At 52.2% G+C, this 24,740-nt stretch overlaps 2 protein-coding genes across 5 annotated transcripts in view; one reads left to right on the top strand and one right to left on the bottom strand.

Moving 5' to 3' along the window:
* ACOT11 (acyl-CoA thioesterase 11) overlaps positions 1-13,123 on the top strand; it is a 61,692-nt gene extending 48,569 nt beyond the window's left edge. For 2 of the 4 annotated variants that reach the window (XM_070367975.1, XM_070367973.1), the window contains exons 10-16: positions 748-803; positions 1,723-1,789; positions 2,107-2,190; positions 3,134-3,267; positions 4,449-4,580; positions 5,268-5,394; positions 6,803-13,123. In XM_070367975.1, coding sequence (XP_070224076.1) covers positions 748-803; positions 1,723-1,789; positions 2,107-2,190; positions 3,134-3,267; positions 4,449-4,580; positions 5,268-5,394; positions 6,803-6,958 — 756 coding nt within the window. In that variant the 3' untranslated portion in view covers positions 6,959-13,123. The remainder of the gene's footprint in view (positions 1-747; positions 804-1,722; positions 1,790-2,106; positions 2,191-3,133; positions 3,268-4,448; positions 4,581-5,267; positions 5,395-6,802) is intronic. The other 2 variants (XM_070367976.1, XM_070367974.1) reach the window with 2 other exon arrangements.
* On the bottom strand, positions 7,099-21,730 carry FAM151A (family with sequence similarity 151 member A). The gene is made up of 8 exons (XM_005897242.3): positions 21,500-21,730; positions 19,975-20,121; positions 14,946-15,098; positions 13,633-13,792; positions 11,994-12,218; positions 9,081-9,220; positions 8,164-8,307; positions 7,099-7,772 (listed from the first exon to the last, which is right to left on the bottom strand). Exons 1-8 carry the CDS (start codon positions 21,612-21,614, stop codon positions 7,099-7,101), a joined length of 1,758 nt encoding a protein of 585 aa, XP_005897304.2. The 5' UTR covers positions 21,615-21,730.
* Positions 21,731-24,740: the final 3,010 nt, after the last annotated feature.

Below are 24,740 nucleotides of genomic sequence, written 5' to 3'. Positions count from 1 at the left end.
TCCTCTGTAAAATGGGGATAGTACTGGGAGTTCCCTGATGGCCTAGTGTTTAGAATCCCAGGATTTCATTGCCACGCTGTTGCTGTTGTTCAGTCACTAAGTTGTGTCTGTCTCTTTGTGACCCCATGGATGATCACATGCCAGGCTTCCCTGTCCTCCACCATCTCCTGGAGTTTGCTCAAGGTCATGTCCATTGAGTCGGAAGTGCCATCTAACCATCTGTCCTCTGGCACCCTCTTCTTCTTTGCCTTCAGTCTTTCCCAGCATCAGGGTCTTTTCCAGTGAGTTGACTCATCACATCAGGTGGCCAAAGTATTGCCAGGACCCAGGTTCAATCCCTGGTGGGGGAACTGAGTGGCTGCAAGCTGCGTGGTGTGGCCAAAATAAAATAAAATGGGTGTAGATGTAGTGCCAAACACAGAGGGTTGGTATAAGACTTAGGTGAAGTTTTGTGTGGAAAATACTTCAGAAGTGTGCCTGCTGATAGCAAGTCCCCTTTCATGGAGGACGAAGCAGGTTTAGTGAGGGCGGGTGGTGTTCCCAAAGTCACTCAAGGGTGTGAGGGAAGCTGGGGCTGGGCCTCAGTGACCGGGCACTGCGCTGTCCAGGCTGCCCCTGTGAGACTGAAGTCCACTTTAGGACTGCAGGGAGGGTCTCCTTGGGCCCTCTGGGGAAGGAGGGCAGGCGGTAATAGGGGCTGGGGGAGCTGGTTGTCCTGCCCACCACAATCTGGGCTCCTCTCCCCAGGATGGCGAGCGACGGTACCGAGAGGCCAGTGCCAGGAAGAAGATCCGCCTGGACAGGCAAGTGGAGGCCAGGAGGTGGGAGGGGACACGGCTTCAGTTCTGTCTCAACTCCCTGTCTGCTCCCTGCCCCTGGGAACTCACCTGTCTTTGGTGCTGCCCCCGGGCTGGGCGTTTACATCCAGACAGTCTCTGGTCTTGGCCTCATGACACAGTGGTCTTACCGGCCCCTTATACAGGTGAGGATGCTGAGGACAGAGGGATTAGGTGTCCATGGGCACACAGACAGGAATGATTGGCAGAATGAGAATTTGAACCTGGGCAGGTGTGGCCAGTTTTATATCTTGTGTCCCTCCCATTGATTCTGATGATGCCCATTTTGGAGATGAAGAAAGACTCTGAGAGGAGGTGAACAATTGCTTGTGATGCAAATCCAGGTGTGAATGATTGCTACCAAAGCACTTTATATGCCTGAAAAGTACTGTAAATGCACCAGGGTTTACCATCTAATGTTAATAAGAAAAATGTGCATTTAGGGAGGGGTTTGGCAACCCACTTCAGTACTCTTGCCTGGAGAATCCCATGGACAGAGAAGCCTGGCGGGCTACAGTCCATAGGGTTGCAAAGAGTCAGACACAACTGAGCCACTAACACACCATATGCCAAATGCTGTTCTCTTCCTGATGACCCCATGAGGGAGCAGGTGTGACTACTGATCCCATTTTAAAGATGAGGACACTGAGGCACAAGGGTGAAGTCACTCCGGGCAAGGGTTACGGGTCTACACCTTTCCCTGCAAGCCCCACCTCTGAGTGTGCGTGTCCTCAGCTGCTGTCTTCTGTGTGCCCAGCCAGTCTCCCTGGCCAGATAAGGGTGCCTCCCACCCTGCTGGGCTGAGCACAGGGCCTGGCACCCAGTAAGCTGCTGAGAAGAGGTGGGCCCCAGAGGGACCAAGGTTGTCATCTTCCCTCTCTCCCAGGAAGTACATTGTGTCCTGTAAGCAGGCGGAGATGCCCCTCTCTGTCCCCTGGGATCCTAGCAACCAGGTAAGGCCTTCTGCTCTGTGCAGACAGCTTTCAGACCTGTCGGGGACCCGCAACCCTCCCTTCTTGGAGGAGGCCCAAAGGGGACAGGATACTCTGCCTCAAGGCCAGGCTGGTGAGCCAGGGGCTTTCCCGTGTCCCCCTGCTTGGCAGGAGCGAGCTGAGGTCCCAAGGTGGGGAGGAGTCTGGCTCAGCCTGGGCCTCCCTTCCCAAAGCCCGGGGCTCCTTCCTTCACGTGCAGCTTCCTCTCCACACATCAAAGTGGCCCTGGCACGAGCCCCCGAGGAAGGGGAGGGTGAGGCTGCTCTGTGTCTGGGCAGGTGTACCTGAGCTACAACAACGTCTCCTCCCTGAAGATGCTCGTGGCCAAGGACAACTGGGTGCTGTCCTCGGAGAGCAACCAGGTAGCGGACCCGCCCTCCCAGTTTTTCTTTCTCCTTTGAGCAGCCAGAGGTGTTGACCGTGAGCTGAGAAACCCTCTCGAACCACTCAGGTCAGAGGGGGGCTTCCCTAAAAGGCCCTGGGAGAGCTGTGAAACCACCCCAGTTATAGCAGCATGCCCACCCCCTCAAGGCCTGGCGTGGCTTGGCTGGGGGCTGGGGGCGAGGGTGGGCTGAGGGGGGCTTGAGCTCTGCCACTTCTGCCTGTGTCCTGGGGTGGGTCACCTCCCCACAGTGACATCAGTGGCTGGATGGACGCCTGGCTCTGAGGATCCATTCTGGTTTCGCGTTAGTTACTGCTTCTTTATCTTTTTATTTTTAAAAAGAAAATGTTTGATATTTTAAAAAATTGAGGCATAATTTACATACAGTAAAACTTCCCCTTTTTAGTGTGTAATCCTGCTAGTGTGGAAAACACATGAAGTTACATCATCGCAACAGTAATCAAGATACGGAGCATTTCCATAAACCCCCAATTTTTCTGTCTCCTCTGTGATCAAGCCTCTTCCCTCCCAATCCCTGGAAACCACAGACCAGTTTTCCGTGCCCTTCATTCGGTCTGTTTGAGAATGTCCAGTAAAGGGAGTCGTGCAGCATGTAACCTTTGACGTATTTCCTTAGGCACAGTGCATTCACTTGTGTGAAGGGATGAGTGTGTTCGTTTCACGTCAAGTACCATTCCATCTGAATAGTGGGCTTATCCATGAAGTCCCTGCTTCCTCAGACACCTTCCTATCCACTTGTGCTGGATCTCCCATTTTTCACGGGGCTGCCACCGAGGCTCAGAGAGGTTGAGTCACTTGTTCACAGACACACAGCAATCAGTGCGGCCCTGACTTCCAGCCCGGGTCCCCAGCATAGTCTGAGGAGGAGACGAGGGAACGAGGCTGCCCTCTGTCCTGTGCAGGTCCGCCTGTACACTCTAGAGGAGGACAAGTTCCTTTCCTTCCATATGGAGATGCTGGTGCACGTGGACACAGCCCAGGCCTTCCTGCTGCTCTCTGACCTCCGCCGGAGGCCCGAGTGGGACAAGCACTGCCGGTGGGTGCCGGAGGGCGGGGGTACAGGGGAGTGGGGGTTGGGGAGGGGGCCCCGAGGGGTCTCCCCCCTCTGAGCCATCCCCCACTGCTCTGGGCCCCTTGCTGGCTTTTATCTAGGGGTGGGTTATGGGAGGGCAGCTGCTATGGTTATATGTTAGGTGAGTATCTGAGTCATGGGTATTCCAAGCCCTCAGGGAAGGGACTGAGCCTGGAATTGGAGGTGGGGGCCTGGCCCAACTATGTGACCATGGGCCAGTCATGTCCTTTCCGGGCCTCAGTTTCCCTCCTCTTAAAATGGGTACTTGAGGTGTGGGTATGTATTTGCACATAGGGATAGATCAGTGGTTTTCAAACTGAGTTCTGCCTTCTGAGAAGGGGCTTGGGGACTACTTGGGGAGGTGGTTGGGAAGTGGAGGGCGTGGGTGGGAACTCCTCCCAGACTCAGGGTAGCTCAGACAATGTCCAGTTTGCTTAATTTGCCCAGCTTGCCAATTCTTCATATGGACATGTGAAGGGAAAGTGGCAGGTTTGGACATGTCGTGTCTCTGCGAGGATGTTCTTGTGAGTGTGTGTTGGTATAAGCCTGGGTGTGTCTACCTGGGCACATGTATGTAGTGTACCCGCGTCTGAGGGGCACAGCTCTGGCACCCAACCTGTGCACATCCCAGACCTGCTTCCTTATTAGCTCTGTGGCCGTGGGCGAGTTATTTCTCTGAGTCCCAGCCCCTTCATCTATTAAATGGGGATACTCAGAGTACCAACTTCATGGGCTGATGTGGCGTTAAAGGAGATAATACCTGAAAGCTCTTAGAACAGTGCCTGGCACAGTGGGCACTCACTAAATACTCAGTATGGTTACTAAATCATCACACATCTGTGTATTGCATTTGCACCGACACAGACATCTGTAGTACTGTGTGTGCATCAGTGGGTGTCCATGTGTTTCTGCACGTATGCCCACAAGTGGGGTTTATTTGCTTGTGTACGTGTCTGCAAGCCCAGGTGTGTATGTCCCCTTTGGCCAGGCTTTTCTGCCCTCCTGTGGTCCCTGTTGAGCAGTCTGGGGGTGATACATCCCCCAAGCATGTGCTCAGGGTGGCTGAAGCATGGGGGCGGGGGAGCGGCTGGGTCAACCCTGCTGTCGTGCACGGAGCCTCTGTGACCCCCGTGGACTCCGCACAGGAGCGTGGAGCTAGTGCAGCAGGTGGATGAGGATGATGCCATCTACCATGTCATCAGCCCTGCCCTCGGTGGTGACCCCAAGCCCCAGGACTTCATCATCCTGGCCTCTCGACGGAAGCCTTGTGACACCGGGTGCGTGCGTGCCTGCCTGCCGGGCTGGGAGGTGGGCGGGTTCATCTTCCTCCCCAGGGAGGGGACATCCGTGTACAGTCAGCCCTCTTCCAATGGCCTCAGGACCTCAGCGTAAAATTGGTGGCCGTGGTCTTACTGTGGGTAGAATGGAGAACAAGAGGACATATTGCCCTTTCCGGTCACTCATGCTCTAAAGCAGGGTGGTCTCTGTCCTTGGTGTGGTGAGGGTGCCTTGCCCCAGGTCACGGACAGGCCAGCTCTCACATGGCCCATTCCTTGGCCTCCAGCCTCTGAAAGCCCCATGTTGCCTGAAGGGTGGTAAGGCTCCCGGCTGAACCAAGGTGAGGATGCTGGAGAAATGGCATCACCTGTGCTAGAGACAGGCAAAAAGATGAAGCAAGGAAATCCAAAGTACAGCACTGCTTCCCCGGGCTGGGGGAGGGAGGCGGGGAATGTTTCCAGAAGGTCCACAGTACAGTCACCCTGGTATCTGGTGAGTTCAGAACTGCTCACCCACAGAAACTTCCTGTCTAGAACCTCCTTTGCAGCTTGACCTGGAGCCAGGCTGTGTGCCTTAGACTCTGGTGAGGGCATCCCTGCAGCAGGGCCCTGATCAGTGCCGGAGGGGGCTTCTGGAAGCTGCCCTCACCCTTTCCCATGCCCCCTCTGCACACTTCTTCCATACAGGGAACCTTATGTCATTGCGCTGAGGTCAGTTACGCTGCCCACACACCGTGAGACCCCAGAGTACCGGCGTGGGGAGACTGTCTGCTCAGGCTTCTGCTTCTGGCGCGAGGGGGACCAGTTAACCAAGGTGAGGCCTAGTGTCTCCTTTCCCTTCCCACCCAGATTCACCCCAAAGCCACACTTGTGTCCAGAGCTCAGTGCTGTCCAGACCTCAGCACTCCCACTGGCCAGTAAGCTCTCTTCCAGCTGTAGAGAGCCTGAGTATCAGGGCCTAGAAAGGAGCCTTCATTAAAACCTAATCTGTGCAGATACAAGTCCGAGGACACAGTTGAACCAGGCCTGTGTGTTAGTTGCTCAGTCGTATCCGACTTTTTGCAATCCCGTGGACTGTAGCCCGCCAGGCTCCTCTGTCTATGGGATTCTCCAGGCAAGAATACTGGAGTGGATTGCTGTTCCCTTCTCCAGAGGATCTTCCCAACCCAAGGATCGAACCCTGGTTTCCCGCATTGCGAGCAGATTCTTTACTATTTGAGCTAAAACTCCATCTTCTTACTTATGTACCCCTTTCATGTCTAGGAAGGCCGTCAGGGCCCATGAAACTCATCAGGGCAGTCAGTGTTACCTGGCTGGCTGAAAGTGGGCTAGCTGGGAAACTCAGTGCCCCTTCCTCAGATCGCAGTGGCTATTAGGGCCCTGAGACACCCCATGTAGAGACTTGGACATTTGCTAACTTAGTGTTCCCTGGGGTTATTCTAACTGCTTGCTGCAGATTTGCTGACAAGGGCTTAGTCGTGTCCTATTCTGCCACACCATGGACTCTAGCCTGCCAGGCTCCTCTGTCCATTCTTTCTTTTCCAGGCAAGAATATTGGAGTGGGTTGCCATTTCCTTCTCTAGGGGATCTTCACAGCCCTGATATCAAACCCTGGTCTCTTGTATCTGCTGCATTGGCAGGTAGATTCTTTACCACTATTGCCACCTGGGAAGCCATAATCTAATGGTAGCACCTTCATTTAAAGGAGTTTTATGCTTGGCTCTGGAGACCTAGCCTTCTAGAGCTTCCGGGCTAGAGAGGGGAGACACGATGACAGTATAGTGTGTGGTGACAGAGGGAAGCCAGGGTTGTCAGCCCCAGAGGAGGGGTCAGGAGAGTAAAGCTACAGGAGGTCACGCCTGCCAATCATGCAGTCCTCAAAGGCCCCAGGTGCTGCTGGTATTTGCTGCCTTCCTAGCAGGTGACTGGGCTTCCATGGTGGCTAAAGACAGTAAATAATCTGTCTGCAATGCGGAAACCCCAGTTCTATCCCTGGGTCAGGACAATCCTCCAGGGAAGGAAACGGCAACCCAGTCCAGTATTCTTGCCTGGAGAAGGCCATGGACAGAGGAGCCTGGAGGGCTACAAGTTCATGTGGTCCCAAAGATTTGACACGACTGAGGGACGAACACACAAAGATGCCAACTGCCTGTTTCATGTCCACTCAGTACCCTCTACTGCCCCCTCCCCATCCTCCCTGGGTGTGGCTCCCCGTCCTGCAGGTGTCCTACTACAACCAGGCCACCCCGGGCGTCCTCAAGTACGTGACCACCAATGTCACCGGCCTCTCCTCTGAGTTCTACACCACCTTCAAGGCTTGTGAACACTTCCTCTTGGACAACCGGAACGACCTGGCCCCCAGCCTCCAGACCCTCTAAGCATCCTCCCTGGCCACCTCACGTCCACTCCCACTCCATCCTGCCCCAAGGACATGCGTGCAGTGCACTGAGGAAGCAGAGGCATTTATTCCTTCCTGCCTCCCCGTGGGAAGCTGGGGTCCACCAGGCCACCTGGGTGCTCAGTGTGTGCCAACATCCGCCAGCAAGTCTTGGCGGTAGCTCCGGGGTAGCCTGTAGTAGACTCGGGTCTTCTTCACGGCCCTGGCTGCCAGCAGCGCTGCCCGCACAGATGCATAGAGGCCCCGGCCAGGGCTGTGTTCCACCGTGACCGTGGCCCGGGGAGAAGCTTCCAGCAGCCGGGCCACGACTCCAGCAGGGCTCTGGGCCAGAGGCCCAGCCTGCAGCTGGAAGGACACAGGTTGCCAGAGGCCCTGGCAGAGCTCCAGCATGTCTGTGAGCAGCTGTTCCCTGTAGCCACTGCCCAGCACTTCCTCGGGCCAGCCTGGTGCCACTGTCACATGGGGGAACACCTCGGCCACAGCTGTAAGCAACTCCCTGCCAGTCACGTAGCCGGGGACCATGAAACTCCCGTGGGAGACTGTGGCCCCGACCCACACAGGCGTAGACAGGTGGCCAAGGGCAGAGAGGGTGGCCAGCGTGGCCAGGGATGGCCGCAGGGCAGTGGGCTCTGCTATGTGCACGTGGATCCCCCAGCGTCCGGGGTGCGTGGCCAGCTGCTGCAGGCAGGACTCCAGTGTCAGGGCACGGCCATCTGGGGTGTGGACGATGGGCACGGGGTCCCCAGCTGCAGGCTTCTGGAGGCCCACATCCAGCAGGATCATGCCTTCTCGGTCTGGAAGAGGTAGTGGAGGCAACAGTGTCTGGGGTAAGGGTTATCATGGGGTGTCAGAGGCCCTTGCTGAAGTTAAAGGGACAGCAGGAGGTAATGGGGTGTGTTGATTGGATCTGGGCTCCAGGTGGAAGGGCTGCTTTGTGAATGTGCCTGGGGCTCATCAGAATGGCCCAATGAGCCGCTAGCTCAGCTCTGAGGCCTGTGCCCGCCTCTCTTGCAGCACCATGTGACTGAAGCCTCACAAGTTCGAATGCCAGGAGCCCCATACTTTTGACAACACTGCTCCCCCACCTTGCAGCTGCGTTGCTATGGTAACAGAGACCTGAGGTAGCTTCCCCGAGGTAACCCTTGCAGTTGAGCTAGGAGCACAGGGGCTGCAGGCAGACCTTACCTGGGAGCTGCACTGTTGCTGTGCTTCCATTGCCCTGGATGTCAGGAACCAGCCACTCCACGCTCAGACCCTCGTCCCCAGGGTGCTGGAGAGCAGGGATCAGGCTACCCCCAGTGTAGTAGCTTGGCTTCCGTGAGGTATTCACTGTGGGTCAGATTGCCAAGGTGGAGAGGCCACCAGTCACGGAGGCCTTCTGTACACCCTGAGTCCTCTCTAAGCCTCACAGCAAAGTTCCAGGGAGCTGGAGTTCCCTGTTGTGTAGATGACGGGTGACTTGCCCAAGGTCCTACAGCCAGTGGGCAGGGTTGCTGGGATTGGAGCCTGATGGAGCCAAGTCAGTCAGGCCCCAAGCTGGTATTCCTCCCCCTCACCTAGATGGCTCCCAGAGCAGGAATGTTGGGTCTGATGGGTCCCCTTGAGATGGCCTGATTGCAGGCTCTCCTCGGTTTGGAGTTAAGGGAACAGGGCTTTGGACAAAGGAAAAAGCATCATCGATTAGCAGGTACAGTGGAGGAGCCGTTCTCTGAAATGCTAGAGCAACCCTCAGAGGAACTGTACTGCAAGAGGAAGCATCTTGCAAGGGGAACCCTACAAGGGGTTTGGAATTTGCTGTTTCCAGTAGGAGCTGTGCCACATGTAAGCTGAACAACTTTGTATTAATTATGTAACTGTTTTGAACCTCAGTTTCTCTATCTGTAAAATGGAATCTCTGCTTCATGGATCTATGGAGCTTAGCATTCCATCCCATGGTCTGGCATACAATGGATGCTTCAAATGATTCCTTTCTCCTATCTCACGTAGGATTTTCCCCTTTCATTGGCCTTCCCCACCGAGCTCTGCTCCCATATCTACTAGGTTCTGCCCTGTGCAGAATCCACCCCACCACCCTTTCCCACCCTCCCGAGACCCCTCCCTACTGGCACGCTGCTTGAACTGAGACAGGAGAGGCTCAAAGAGGTCATAGTAGACTTGGTGGGTGGCGGTGTTGTCTCGGATATAGAGGAGGTCGTCCACTGTCACGGGGTCCGAGGCGGACTGCCACATTGTCAGGCTGTACCTGGGGTCCAGAGAGCCAGCTCAGAGCCTGCCTGGGCCCAGCAGCCCTCAGCCCCTCTCCCATGCTCAGAACTGAACCTGAGCTGGGGGGGAGGCCTTGGGAACCCTGACTGAGGGCAGCGGCTAAGAAGGAGGGGAGATGGACTGACCTGCCTCCCCACTTGGAGTGTCTATTTGTGGGCCCTCTGTTAGGAAAGAGGACCCACAAAGACACATTTTAGGAATCAGTGAACTAAAATGGATGGGAATGGGCGAATTTAATTCAGATGACCATTATATCTACACTGTGGGCAAGAATCCCTTAGAAGAAATGGTGTAGCCCTAATAGTCAACGAAAGAGTCCGAAATGCAGTACTTGGGTGCAGTCTCAAAAATGGCAGAATGTTTGTTTCCAGGGAAATCCATTCAATATCACAGTAATCCAAGCCTATGCCCCAACCACTAGTGCCGAAGAAGCTAAATTGAATGAAAAAAGGATGTCCTTTTCATCATAGGGGACTGGATGCGAAAGTAGGAAGTCAAGAAATACCTGGAATAACAGGCAATTACAAACTGAGACAGGCAAAGGCTAACAGAGTTTTGCCAAGAGTATGCACTGGTCATAGCAAACATCCTCTTCAACACAAGAGATACTCTACACACATACATCACCAGATGGTCAATACCGAAATCAGATTGATTATATTCTTTGCAGTCAAAGATGGAGAAGCTCTATATAGTCAGCAAAAACACACTGACTATTGCTCAGATCATGAATTCATTGCCAAATTCAGACTTAAATTGAAGAAAGTAGGGAAAACCACTAGGCCATTCAGGTAAGACTTAAATCCCTTATACAGTGAAAATGACAAATAGACTCAAGGGATTAGATCTGATGGAGTGCCTGAAGAAATATGGATGGAGGTTCGTAATATTGTACAGTAGGCAGTGATCAAAACCATCCCCAAAATGCAAAAATGCAAAAAAGGCAAAGTGGTTGTTTGAGGACACCTTACAAATAGCTGAGAAAAGAAGCGAAGGCGAAGGAGATTAAGAAAGATATACCCATTTGAATGCAGAGCTCCAGAAAATAACAAGGAGAAATAAAACCTTTCTAAGTGAATAATGCAATGAAATAGAGGAAAACAATAGAATAGGAAAGACTAGAGATCAAGAAAATTAGAGACACCAAGGAACCATTTCATACGATTGGGCACAATTGAGGACAGAAATGGTATGGACCTAACAGGAGCAGAAGATATTAAAAAAAAGGTGGCAAGAATACAGAGAGAAAAAAAAGAATACACAGAAAAACTATACAAAAAAAAAAAAATCTCAGTGACCTGGATAACCACGATGGTGTGATCACTCACCTAGATCCAGACATTCTGGAGTGTGAAGTCAAGTGGGCCTTAGGAAGCATCACTATGAACAAAGCTAATGGAGGTGATGTGATGGAATCCCAGTTGAGCAATTTTAAATCCTAAAAAATGCTGTTAAAGTGGTGCACTCAGTATACCAGCAAAATTGGAAAACTCAGCAGTAGCCACAGGACTGGAAAAGGTCAGTTTTCATTCAAGTCCCAAAGAAGGGCAATGCAGCCATGAAATTAAACACTTGCTCCTTGGAAGAAATGCTTTCACAAACCTAGAGAGCATATTAAAAGGCAGAGACATTACTTTGTTGACAAAAGTCCAGATAGTCAAAGCTATGGTTTTATCACTAGTCATGTACAGATGTGAGAGTTGGACCATCAAGAAGGCTGAGTGCTGAAGAATGGATGCTTTATGAACTGTGGTGTTGGAGAAGACTCTTGAGAGTCCCGTGGAGACCAAGGAGATCCAATCAGTCAATCCTAAAGGAAATCAGTCCTGAATATTCATTGGAAGGACTGATGCTGAAAAGCTGAAGTTCCAATGCTTTGGCCACCTGATGCAAAGAGCCGACTGATTGGAGAAGACCCTGATAGTGGGAAAGATTGAAGGTGGAGGAAAAGGGGACAACAGACGATGAGGTGGTTGGATGGCATCAGTGACTGAATGGACATGAGTTTGAGAAAGCTTTGGGAGGTGGTGAAGGACAGGGAAGCCTAGCGTGGTGCATTTCGTAGGGTCACAAAGAGTCAGACAAGACTCAGAGACTGAACAACTTAGGAAAAAGATAGGGACAGAAGAGATGGGCATGGGGGAGGGGGTGCGGCTTGGATTAGAGGTCAGGTATGAAGGGGGAAGGGAGTGGCCTCCAGTGGGGAGAGGCTGAGGAGGTGGTGCTGGGCAGCTGGGACCAGTGCAGAGTTGCGGGGGAGGGTGGGCTCCACCAGTCCCACAGAGCTATTGGGGCAGAGGCTACAGATGTAGTCTGTACACCCTCAGAGAATAGCTGGCTCCCAAGAGAGGAAGCTGTGGGAGGCAAATTGCCTCTCAGTGTAAACACTTTCTGGAACTTCCCTAGTGGTCTAGTGGGAAAGACTGTGCTTCCACTGCAGGGGTTGCTGGTTGAATCCCTGGTGGGGACCTGAAGATCCCACATGGTGTGTAGTGGGGCCCAAAACAAATAAGCAGAAAAAATAAACACTTTCCACTGGACAGGCTGCCTCAAGTGATAGCTACCCATTACCAGAGGTATACAAGCAGAAAGCAGGGACACTGTAGAGAATGTGAGCACCAGCAGAGGTTGGGCCAGATGATCATGAAGACCCTTCTAACAATCAGCATCTGAGATCTTGCTGGGGATTCAAGGCCCGGGAGTGAGTTTGGAGGGAGAAGGGGCCAGGGCAAGGGTCTGGGCGTTCTTACCTGTCAGATTGGCCAAGCAGCCAGCTGAAATGGGGCCAGGCAGCCCTGACCATGACAGCCCGTACGGGGAAGGTCACCTTCTGGGGCACTGCTCCCACCAGCTCCTGCATCTTCTCCACCATGGCCCGGGTATATGTCCCATCTGGGAACAAGGGCAGGTACAGGGTAGTCCAGCCTGGAGACAGGGTTGCCTCAGGATACTTCTCCTGGACCAAGGCCAGGAACCTGCAGAGAATCAGAGATGCTGGTCTTTAGATCCCCTTCCTCATCTGGGTTCCCATCAGAGTGCTTGGAAGAGGCAGGATCTATCACATCTAGATATTAGAGCACAGTCCTGAAGCACATGTTGGCTTGCTCAAAGTCCCATGTTAGGGCATGGACACTGGAGCCAGTGAGGCCTGGGTTTGAGTCCTGACTATGACCTTGGGCAGCTCACCCAACCTCGTTGATTCTTAAAAAGTGGCATCCTTTCAGGCGGGACAGGGCTTCTCAAACATCCCCATGTGGATGAGGAGGTGCATCCAATCCCCAGGTGTGGGATCTGTGCTGCCAGCTGTGAGAGTCTCTGAATTTTCAGATATTTAAAAATGTCATTCAAATTTTGAACTCTTACAAATTTGAATAGGCACATAATATTACCCTCTCCACCTCACAGATTGACTCCAATGTTCACTCCAAGAAGATCAAATCTTGGGCCACTAGCTACATTTTCAAACTGCTGCTTTCCAAATGCACCACGTTAAAAACTAGATAAATACTGGGTGGATGTATTGTTAGCTGACTGGTTGGAAAGATGGTTTAATGATGGATGGGTGGATGGATGAATGGAGATGGACAGTAGAGAGCTGGAAGTTAGAGTCAGAAAGACCTGGCTTTGTATGGTTGCTCTGCCAATAGATGTAGGCAGGTCATTTAACGTCAGTGAGATAATTCCTATATTACAAACTAAAAATAATAGTACCTACCTCATTCTCATTGTAAGAGTTAAGTGGTACTCTACAACTAGACTACTTAAAACAATGTGTGTGACAGATAATAAAAATTCAACAGATTGAGCCTCAATTATTGTCTGCTTTCTTATCTGCAAAACGGTGAGAAAAAAATGCTCCTAACCTGGCATTTCTATGGGAAGATGAACTCAGATATATTCTCTCCTTTCATGCGGCCCTCTGTAAACTTGAGCGCACCATGCAGCTGGTTCTATGTAAGTGCTGTTGTTGGCAGTACTGGGATCTGGGGGGCAGCTGGGGGGTGGGAGGGGAGGCTGGGGAAGGAGTTAGTGCTTCAGACTTTTCTAGCAGGCCAAGGCTTGCCCTAGGAATAAACATTATAGTAAGGGGACAAACCCGTAATCCACCAGTGAGAGCCCAGTGAAATCAGGACTGTTAGGAGAAAGTGTGAGGGAGGGTCCTCAGCAGCCTGGGACGCCAGGGAAGTTTCTGGGGCAGATAATGGCTGGTTTACCAGGAAATGGTAGAAAGGCATTCAAGGCAGAGGGAACAGCATGTGTGAAGGCTCAGAGGTCAGACGACATGGTGTGGCTGGAGGCAAACTCAGCAAAGGTCCCCTGAGCACCTGCTGTACCCGATGTTGAAGTAAACAGACTGGACACAGCTGGAGCAGAGAGGCAAACACTCACTGTGTGGCATTGACCTCTACTGAGAGGCCCACATTGGGACCCCTCTGGATGTCAGCATTGATCCACACAGGCCTTCGAACTTTCCCCTCCTCTGTCAGCCGCCGAAGGAGGTCCAGGGAGGGGCCCACAGCCTTGATGCTCTTGAAGTCTAGCTTGATGCCTGTGGGGAGAGGGCCAAGGGCTTGGGAAATTGGTCCCTTGTGCTCAAGGAAGAAGGAAACAGAAGACATGACTTCCTGGGACAGAGAGAGGAGGTGTGGTGTGTGTGTCAGGGGTGGGAGGGAAGACAGGGCCGGAATTCTGGGTGGGTGTGAAGAAGGCTTCAACGAGAGAAGGGACTTGCCCGTGTAGGAGTGATGTTCCGTCCCTCATCCCCAAGGGGAAGAAGCAAATGATGGCTAAGGGCTTGGGACTTGGGGCTGGTGCAGATGTCAAGCATCTGATGAAAAGGGACTGTGATTCTTGGACAGGCAGACTTAGCGGGTCCAAAGCCACACAAGCCTAAAGAGCAGGAGATGAGGCTGAGGAATTAGAGTCAGTTGCTCAGTCGTGTCTGACTCTTTGCGACCCCATGGACTGTAGCCCAGATTCCTCTGTCCATGGGATTTCCCAGGCAAGAATACTGGAGTGGGTTGCCATTACCTTCCTCAGGGGATCTTCCCCACCAAAGGATTCAACCCAGGTCTCCTGCATTTCAGGCAGATTGTTTACCAGTTAGAGAAGGATGTTGAAAGCCAGGCCAAGGAGATCATAATTTGTCCTGAGGACAATGGGGAGCCATGGAGGGTTAAAGCAGGGAGTGACTTGACAGTTGGCATTTTGGAAAGCTCACCCGGGTAGGGGCTTGATAGACTTTGGAGGTAGGAAGCCAGTGAGGAAGGAGGTCTGGGAGAAAGATGATGTGAGTGGGACTGGATCGGGGGTAGGGTTCAGGGTTAGAATTGGCAGATGCAGCAGCTAAGTAGCTGCAGGGGATGAGGGAGAGGCATTAGGGTGATGCCTGGATTCTTTTGGTAACTGGCAAAGAGACATGGGAGGGGAAGGTGGGATTGGCTTTGAGCATGTTGTATCCAGTTCATGGATTCAGGGGGCCTGAATGCTCATGTTTGGCCCTTTGCAGCTTACCCTGCATGTTTACTCCCTCGTTTCACCCATCTCCCCTGAGCCCAGGCCTCTAGATTGGTCTGGAAAACTGAGGCAAAGAGCAACTCTTAATAGGGATTGGACTTGTCTCCTAGTGGAGCAACCCTTGCACATGTGGTCTGAGTACTGGAGGGCTTGGCAGCTGGGGAGGAGCTGAGAGAAGTCCTTACCCTTCTTGGAAGAGGCCAGCACAGCCTCCAGCCACTGCTCTAGGGTGTTGTCGCTGTAGATGGCTGGGGGGTGCGCCATGATGGGGACTCCTGTCTCGTTGAGTGTGCCGAGCCCTTCTGTTGTGATGTCTGCCTCCAGGACCATGACGTTGCCTGTGAATGAGGACAAACTCGATCAGTTCCTTTTTTAAATCTATTTTCTTCATCAAAGTGTTACTCATTTATTATAGAACATTTGGAAAATATAGAAAAGCAGAAAGGGAAATATTAACCCACATTTCCGTCCATTTTTATAATTTTTACACAGTTGAGACCACTCAGTATTTATAATTTTAATCTTTTCTATGTGTCACTTAAAAAAAAAAAAGCTGCACAAGCCCTGATTGAGGGTGGTCACCCTGTTTCAGTTAGCTACTCCCCCACCTTTCCTGAGACATTTCAGTAGTCTCTAAACTTTTGCTACTAACAAATAAGGATGCATATTTTTTTTCTGATTTTTCTGATTATTTTCTACCCTGACTTGAGGAACTTTAGTCAGGGCCATGCGGGGTCATTTCTTTGGTTGTTTTTTAGTTAATTATTTCTGGTTGCTGGTAGCAGACTTTCTCTAGTTTTGGCAAGCAGGGGCTGCTCTTCATTGCTGTGCCCAGGGTTCTCATTGCCGTGGCTTCTCTGGTGGAGCACGGGCTCCAGGCGCACTGGCTCCAGTTGTTCCAGCTGCAGCCTCAGTAGTCCCGGCTCGTGAGTCCAAAAACTCACAGGCTCAGTAGTTGTAGCACATGGGCTTAGTTGCTCCAAAGCATGTGGGATCTTCCTTCCTAAACCCTGGATCCAGTGGATTCTTATCCACTGTCATTGTTCAGTCACTAAGTCGTGTGTGGATCTTTGTGACTCCATGGACTGCAGCATGCCAAGATTTCCTCTCCTTCAGTATCTCCCAGAGTTTGCTTAAACTCATGTCCATTGAGTCAGTGATACCATCTAACCATCTCATCTTCTGTCGCCTCTTTCTCCTCTGGCCCTCAATCTTTCCTAGCACCAGGGTCTTTTCCAATAAGCAGGCTCTCTCATCTGCTTATTGGAAGCCAAAGTATTGGAGCTTCAGCTTCAGTCCATCCAGTGAATATTCAGGGTTGATTTCCTTTAGGATTTTCTGGTTTGATTTCCCTGCAGTGCAAGGGTCTCTCAAAAGTCTTCTCCAGCACCACAGTTTGGAAGCATAAATTCTTCTACCTTCAGCCTTCTGTATATCACCAGGAAGGCTGCAGTATCATTTTTAAAGCCCATATTATCAAATTACTGTCTAGAAAAATTCGTGTGACTCATATGCCTGCCAGAAGTACATAAGCTGGTCCATCTCTGGGCACCCTTAAGGGCACTGAGCGTTTTTATTGTTTTTGTCTTTTGAATGCATATAGTTAACTCCTGAGGTGGCTGTGTGATACCCATTGGGAGAGTTCAGTCCAGGAGGGAGTCAAGGACTTTGAGTGCGAAGCAGGCTGGCAAGAGCAGGTCAGTTGACCTGCTGACCGAGGAGTGGAGTGAAGCCTGGGTGGAGTTGCTGTGAGTGCCTGGTCCATCACAGATAGTTGGCATCAGAGGGGCCTCTTCTGTTTTATACTTGCAGCCCTGCTACCCTCAAAGTCCACTCACCTATACCTGATTGTGTTACTTCTATTAAAAATTCAACAGCCCTGGCTTTAGTCCTGAGAATCCAATCCGAATGCCTGCCCATAGTCTGTGAGGTCCTGTAGGACCAGGCCTGGCAAACTTTGCCCTCTCACCTCGAGTCCCTCTCTCCTTCAATATCTAGCTTCCATCCACTCCTGTTTCTCCAACATCAAAAACTACCCAGGAACTGTTCAAATGCAAGTTCTGCTCAGCAGATCTGGGGTGGGGCCCAAGACACCTACCAAGCTCCCCAGTGATGCCCAGACTGCTGGTCCACAGACCACACTTTGAGCCTCGAAGCTCAGATATCTTGTCTCCCATCTCTGGGCTCCTACACCTGGCTGTTGCCATGGCAACACTCTTCCCTCCACAGTTTTACTAGGCCACCTCCAGCTCATTTGTGGGTGTTGGCTTAAAATATCAAGGAGGCCATCCCTAAACCACACAGTCAAAGTCAGGCTGACAGCTGATCCTTTGAGCGCTCAGCCCCCATGTAACTACTCATATAGCACCATCCTTCCTGAGCCTGAGGGCTAGGAGCAGGCTCCAGGTCTGTGGTGCCCATCACTTGGATTTCCAGTGCCAAGATGGTACCAGGCCTAAAAAAGGAGCTTCAGAAGTGTTTGTTGGATGGTACAAGACTGGCTAAATGAATGATGGAGAAAGCTGAGATCAGGGACTTCCCTGGTGGTCCGGTGGCTAAGACTCTGTCTTCCCAGTGCAGATGGCATAGGTTTGGTTCCTGGTCGAGGAACTAGGATCCCACAGGCCTCACAGTGCAGCCAAAAGAGAAAAAAGTTAAGTTCAACCAGCCCAGGTCCAGAAAAGTAAAAGAGCTTGCACAAAGTTGCAGAGAATTTTTGCAAATTTCTCTAAGCCTAGGTGTCTGGATTTCCAGAAGGGAGAGGAAGCTGAGTGCCAGGCTGTCCCCAGCACTGTTTCAGGCACTTTGCACTGTCCCATTTCATCCGCATATTATATCTCTGGCCCAGTGCTCCGGAATCTTTGGTGTCCTCACTGACAAGATGGGGATGAATCTCTCTGGGCTTTAACTACAGCACGTGGACATAAATTATGTTGTATTAAAAAATAAAAATTAAAAACAAAAACAGGTTGTAAACTGTGAAGGGCTATATGAAGGTAACTTTTATTTCTATGGTTTTCTTGTCTTAACTTGGTTACCCAGGAATGCTGAAAGAGGGATCCAGAGGGGTTTGGGGCCCAGCAAGGCCCAGAGAAGTCAGGCCCCAGGTGGGTAGCTGGGCAGCTAAGAGGGTAGCTAAAGAGAATGGGTGCTGAGAGGTCTCCTTCCCCATCTAAAATGGGCCAGGTCCGGTCTGGGGAAGGTGGCGGTACACTGGGAGGGAGCCAGGGCTGGAACCCAGGTCTCAGTCCTGGTGAGTCTCTGAAGCTGCTGCCTTACTTGACCTGCACCAGCTGCCTCCCTTGAGATGCTGGTAGCCCCTGAACTCAGGACCGCGTCTCACTCGTTTCTACACCTCCTCTCAAGCTGGGTGCAGAGCAGGGGCCCAGCGAATGCTCAGTGAGGGGGACTAAAGACAGATGGACCTAACCTGCGTCCTTGTGATCAGCACCTGGACCCAGCTTCCTCCTGCACGGCCATTCACACCTGTTCGGGGCCTTCCAGATCCTGAATCTGGGAGCCAACTTGGGGTGGGTGTGGGGCGGTGGGGTATGAGGGAAGAGGAGATGAGGGAAGATGCATGTTCCTTGAGCTACAGTAGGAGCCCTGGTCCTAAGGGATGCAGACAAGTGAGGAGTGCTGCTCTCCACAGGGAGCTCACAGGAAGTTCCCAGGCCCTCCCTCCCTCCCCACCCATGAGCTCTACATATCACATCCCGGAGTAGGAGCACCACGGCAGACCCTGAACCCAAGACTGTCAGCTTCCAGTCCCCGCTTTAACACTTGCAAGCTGTGTGACCTTGGACAGGTTACTTGACTTCTCTGTGCCCCATTTCCCTCATTTACTAGAGGCAAATAATAAAATATCCGTTGTATTGCATTCACTGTGTTTTAATTATCATCTACATGGAGTAAATCACTCCATTAGTCTGGGGTATTCCTATTGTTTCAGCATAATTACTAATAATGACCTCTTTCATGACCAAAAGTGCCCTGGTTTCATCCTACCAGTCCATATTTGGCAGAGGAAGTGGTTTGAGCTGCAGATGGGTGAAGTCACTTGTCCCAAACCACTCCTTTGGTAAATGGTGAAATGTAGAATTTGAGCCCACTTCTGTCTGCCTCCCAAGCCTTTGCTCTGGCCCCTCCCATCCACATAGATGTCCGGTGTGACTTCACCAGTCTAACTCTGGCCTACCATTGCTTCCCCTCAGGATCCCTACCCCAGCTGTGGAGCCGCCCTCCTCCCATAGACCTATGGAAGGCCTCAGGTCCTTCCCACCCCTGTGGCTATACTGACTGGTTACTCTGCATGCTCCACGTTATTGGGCACCACCTATTTGGGGCCCTTAGCTTTCTTCTTGGCCAAGGTCACAACTTGGTGGGGCCTGATCCCTATCTGCTGCCCCAGGACCTACCTGAGATGAGCCTGGGGCTGGCAGAGCCTCTTTGCCTTCCCTCAGGCCTTATCTCCCAGATAAGAGTCCTCACTCTTGCCAGGGAGTTCTCTAGCTCCTCCTTCTCACCCAAGTCTGACCATTAGCCTCCGAATCCTGAAGCAGCAGCAGACTGGCTCCACCCAGCCTGCGGAAGCCCTCCCTGCTGCTGGCCACCAAGCCTGCCTCCTCCAAGAAGTCTCTCTAAGGACTCATTCATTCATTCAGCAAACCTTTCCCTGTCTCTTACTCCCAGGTCCCCTGTGGTGACTCTGCAGGAGGTAAGAGCCAGAGGCCTTGAGCCTGGGTCTTGTTCTGCTTCAGACCTACTGCGTGACTGTGGACAAGACCCTCTCCCACTCAGGATCTAACTTCCCTAAAATTGAGGGTTTTGGGTAGAGCAGTGGTTCTCAAAGTGTAATCCTGGGCTCACAACATTAGTGCCACCTGAACACTTACTAGCAATGCAAATTCTCAGGTCCCACACCAGAGCCAGTGAATCTGAAACTCACTTCTGAAGAGCGCACAAATTTGGGGCCCCTTCCTTTCACCTTGAAAAGATGACAGCAAGATATGACCTTGGACCCAGACATCGCCCTACAACCTGAGCCAGCCACATAACCAGTGAGGCCTCACTTTCTCAAGTGGATGATGGCAAGAACGCGGCCATACCCATCCTAATGCTACCTCACAGGTAATGCTGTGAGCCTCGCCTCCACCCTCCCTCCATCTTCTCCGCCTCTGCCCCAGCCTGCCCCATCCTGGCAACTGGACTTACTGCTGAGGGCAGCCTTCATCTGCTCCTTGCTGTTGGCAGCGTGGTACCAGGTGACCAGCAGGCCATCCCTCTGGCTGATCTGACCCAAGCTTAGCAGGTAGTCCAGCATGTCTGCGTCAGAGCGGCAGGTCCCATCCTGTTCACAGCCTGGAATCAAGGCCAAGGAGGCCATTAGCATCAGTTCTTGCCCAAGCCCAAGGCTCTTGTCTGTACATCCTACTAACCCTCTCTGGGCCCTGGGGCCATGTCCAGCCTGCCATCTAGCATAGACAGTGGACCCCAGAGTCGTCAGTGCTGTGAGAGAGAAACATGTGGGGTCCTGAGCACAAGGATGCTCTGGGCCAGCCTGGGGACATTGGAAAGTTCACTGATAAGGGAATATTTGAGGGAGACCTAGAAGGATGGGTGTGTAAATTTAACCAAAAGAGGGGACTAGGTTATTCCAGACAGAGAGGAAAGTATAAGAAAAAGGGTTGGCCATAGGAAATGTGGTTGCTTAAAAGAATGGCCATTGCTCTGGTACAGATACAGAGAAGTGAGATAGGACAAGATTGGAAAAGAGGGCTGTGATCTGGTTGTAAAGGACCCTGGGTGCCAGCAAAAAAAAATGGGGTGTGTGCTGGAGATAGCAAACAAGGCTGTGTTTAGAAAGTGCTCCTTAGTGGCAGGGCGAGCATGGATTGGCGAGAGCAGGCTGGTGGCAGAGACTGTGTGGGAAGGGGCAGGCTGAGGCAGGGGTCCAGCAGGAGAGGGGGAGCTGAGAGGTTAGGGGGAGCAGGGAATGGAGACAGAGGATGGGAAGGAAGAAGCCTCGAGGCACAGGACTCTTCAGTCAGGAGAGGAGGCTGCTCCCAGGTCCCCATGTGGATGGAAGGCCCTTCATCAGGAGAGGGTGCTGGGGTGTGAGGGTAAGTTCAGCCCAGTCCACTGAGCTTGTGATGCCTGAGTGACCTCCATGGAGAGTTCATCTGGGAGCATGGAAGGATAGCTGAAGCCTGGTAAAAGAGGAAGGGAAACAAAGTTAATGAGACTGTTTTTTGGAGATCAAATCTTGGTGGGCTTGGTGATGGGAGAGGCAAGTAGAGCTGTGGATGGAGGATGTTTTGGTAGTCAATTCGAAAGGAAACCAACTCTGAACACTCATTGGAAGGACTGATGCTGAAGCTGAAATGCCTGTACTTTGGCCACCTGATGAGAAGAGGGACTCACTGAAAAAGACTCTGATGAGGGGAAAGATGGAAGGCAGGAGGAGAAGGGGACGACAGAGAATGAGATGGTTGGATAAAACCATGGACTCAAAGAACATGACTTTGACCAAGCTCTGGGAGAGAGTAAAGGACAGGGAAGCCTGGTGTGCTGCAGTCCATGGGGTCGCAAAGAGTCAGAGACAACTTAGCAACTGAACAGCAGCAACAATGGGGAGGAGAGCAGAGGCCAACAGGGCTGTCGATGGGGACGGAACCTTATAGGGGCAAAGAGTGAGGGATGGGGAAGAAAACCAGATAGCACGGCTGGGGGCTCCTACCTGGCAGGATGGTGTGTTTCTGCAGTAAGAAGCCCACGATCATCGCAGTGGCAAACACCAGAACCGCAATGACACCACCGACAATGGCCCACTTCCAACACCCCTTGTTTGCCATGATGACCCTCTGAGGGGAATACCCCTCCAAAGGGCAGAGTCTCCTGAGGCTCTGAGAGCTGGGATCCAGAGGGAGGAAGGAGCCTTGACAGCGCTTAAATCTCCTCCTGGCAGAACAGCTCCTGCAGGCATGGAATGTCCCAAAAGGCAGCTTTGGAGGCCCCGCCTACCTCCCAACCTCCTCCTCCTCCTCCGTCTCTTCCAGGATCTTAACAGGTCAAGCAGAAAATCCTGCCACCTCCAAAATGACCTTTGAGCCCAGTAAGAGACAGCAGCAAATGTTAGATGGAGCCCACCGCTGCCCTCCCCCACCAGCAACCTGCTGCCTGTCTGCTCCAGCCTGAGAGTTGGGGGGCCAGGGATCTGGACCCAGCTTGACCTTGCTTTCCTAAAGACCTGGAGGTTTTCTTCCCCTGCATAGAAGGAGGCCTTCCTTCTTTCTGCCCTGCCCCAGGGAGTCTGGAAGGTCAGGCAAGGGTGAGTAACAAGAACAGATTAGATCTGCCAGAGGAACGTGAATTTTCCTTCTATCCCAGATAGATTAGTGGCTTGTTGGTCTAGGGGTATGATTCTCGCTTAGGGTGAGAGAGGTCCTGGGTTCAAATCCCAGACCAGCCCTACTTTGGACTTCCCTGGTGGCTCAGATGGTAAAGCATCTGCATACAATGCAGGAGACATGGGTTCAATCCCTGGGTCGGGAAGATCCCCTGGAGAAGGAAATGGCACCCCACTCCAGTACTCTTGCCTGGAAAATCCCATGGACAGAAGAGCCTGGTAGGACAGTCTGTTGGGTTGCAAAGAGTTGGATACGACTGAGCAACTTCACTTTCAGATAGAAGTGAAGATAGATGGATAGAATTGGTAGAACTGGCATGCTGACCTGGGCTGCTGCAGGCCACTTCTGAGTCCACAGGGGAGGGACTGGTCACTGCCTGGCCCAGAGGGTGTTCTGTGGTTCCCGGTGTGGGAAAACAGAGACTGTCCCTATTTCAGAGACCCTGGAGTTTAAATCAGTCCAAGAGCCAACTGCCATGTGCATGGGGAATGGGGACAGAAGTGTACAGAGAAATCCAGCAGGGGCCTTGATTACTTGAGTGAGTGTGTGTGTGTCTGTGTGTGTGTAAGAGTGATTAGAAGGATGCCCAGGTGGGCAGATCCAGGGAATCTGGGACCTAAGGAGAAGGTCGAGAGGGAGTTTGGTTCAGGTATCCTCAGGTCATGGGGGCTCCGGGAGTCCCTGAAGAGAAGCTGCCCAGGAAGGAATTGGATGTAGAAGTCTAGGACTCTGGACCAAACATGAAGCTGTGAGCATCTTTTCCTGCTTAAGGCAAAGAGAGAAGGGGGTGGAGGCAGACTTTTGGGGACCACAGACTTTAGGGCTGGTGGGGGAAGAGAAATTGGTTAAGTGTTGTGGGACAGAATGACAAGAGGTGGGGAGGGACCAGGAAGCCAATAGAAGGGTCACTTAGAGAAGAAAGGGGTGGTCATCTGTGCCTGGAGATGGAGGCCCATAAAGACAGCAAGGCACTGCCAGACTTGCCAGTAAGAGTAAGGATGATGTTGGAGACAGTCTAGAACTTAGCTCTTACAATCGACTAGGCTTTCCACATACAAACAGCCTTTGTTTTGTTGCCAAAATCTTGGCTGTCTGTGCACCAATTTCAAACAGAAATACGGAGACAGTTATGGGGGAGAAGGAAAAAGTGGCTTTATTACTTTCCCAGGCAAAGGAGAAACACAGCAGGCAAGCTGCTCAAGAAGTGTGCCCCACTCTCTGATGACCAGGGAGAGGTTACCTAGTCAGGCAGGAGTATGTGATAAGGATCAGGGCAGTAACGGTCTTCATTCCTTCTTCTGCAGTTTCTAAACGGAGGGGTTGCTGGCAAGATTAGGCGTTTGCAGGGTCTCAGGTGATCTAGTCTCTTATCTTGATGAGCCTCTATGGTCCCTTTAATCTTGCCTCAGGTAGTTATGTTGCTGTTCCTCTCTTGATCAGCAACTGTTCTACCAGTTGGAACCAAGAGGTCATGGAGCCTGGAGTTTGGCCTATAAGAAATGACAGACAAAGAGACCTCAGTGCCCAGGTACCCCACAGGGCCCTGCTTGGCATCCGCTTTAGAACTGTGTGCTTATTTAGTCTTTGTGACATTCTTGTGGGGAAGTATAACTCCTGCATCTCAGATAAGGGAGTGGGAGTCGGTCAGCAGCAGAGCTGAGGTATAAGCCTGGGTCTTTCCACCCAGCAGGCTGTGTGTTGTCCATCCCTGGAAAGGATGCTGGTGGATTCTGAGGCACTCAGCATAGCAGCCTCTCTCAGCTCTGTGGCCTCTGCAGGCTGCCTTTGAGGAAGAGGGTCTTTATTCAGCTCTGGCTTTTGGCAGGAGGAAGACTTCTGGGTTGGTCTCCAGGCCACAGGACCCCATTGCCCATGACACTCCTCATGAGACAGAAAACTGATGTTGGTACTGAGCCCCACTCTGTGCCCAGTACCATGCTAGCTCTGGGGACCCATCAGCCCCCTGTGACATATGGTAGGAGAGGAGAACATGGGGGCTGTCAGGGGCTCCAGCATCTCTTAGGTGGAGCCACTGTTCTAGAGCTGATGCTGGGGAGTGTGGGGTTACAGCCTGTAAGATGGGCTAATAGCATGGCCTCCGAGGTGGGACCTGATGGATCCCTGATGAGCACAGGGGAACTGGGAACCCCAGCCTCCTGGGCAGGCCATGTGACTTTCAGGGGAGACGTGGAGGACTTAGAGAGCCATGTGGGACCAGGGCTAGGAAAGGCTGTTCTAGATGAGGGGGCAGTGTGTGTGGAGGGAGCAGAGCATGTGGGAGAAGGGCTTGCCCAGGAGGGCAGCTGTGCAGTGGGGCTGGACCCTGCCAGGTGGGAGATAGGGATGCTCAGGGGAGAAGGCTGGGGAGGCTAGCAGGGCTGGGTCACCCTGATAAAGAGCTTGACTCCAACCAGGAGGGCATAGGGAGCCTTCGTCTGTGGGATAAGCAGGAGAGGGACATGCTCAGCTTTGCATTTTGGAGAATGATTCTGGAAGCTGTTATTGAGGAATGGCTGGAGGAGGCCCCCCTCCACACCTCTTATCCCCCCATTCCCTGTCACAGAGCCACAT

The sequence above is a fragment of the Bos mutus genome, chromosome 3 (genome assembly GCF_027580195.1).
Source record: "Bos mutus isolate GX-2022 chromosome 3, NWIPB_WYAK_1.1, whole genome shotgun sequence".
In the NCBI taxonomy this organism is placed as follows: Eukaryota; Metazoa; Chordata; class Mammalia; order Artiodactyla; family Bovidae; genus Bos; species Bos mutus.
The sequence above is the reverse complement of the archived record's forward strand: the minus strand, read 5'-3'. Positions and strand labels throughout refer to the sequence as shown.

What these genes read in the sequence shown, in the direction of transcription:
- FAM151A (XM_005897242.3), bottom strand. Translation starts at nt 21,614, where the DNA reads ATGGCAAACAAGGGGTGTTGGAAGTGGGCCATTGTCGGTGGTGTCATT. An exon ending in CTGCTTGGCCAATCTGACAG is followed by an intron (nt 9,221 to 11,993) that starts GTAAGAACGCCC and finishes TCTGGACCCCAG; the next exon opens with GTACAGCCTGACAATGTGGC. An exon ending in AGCAACAGTGCAGCTCCCAG is followed by an intron (nt 7,773 to 8,163) that starts GTAAGGTCTGCC and finishes TACCTCTTCCAG; the next exon opens with ACCGAGAAGGCATGATCCTG.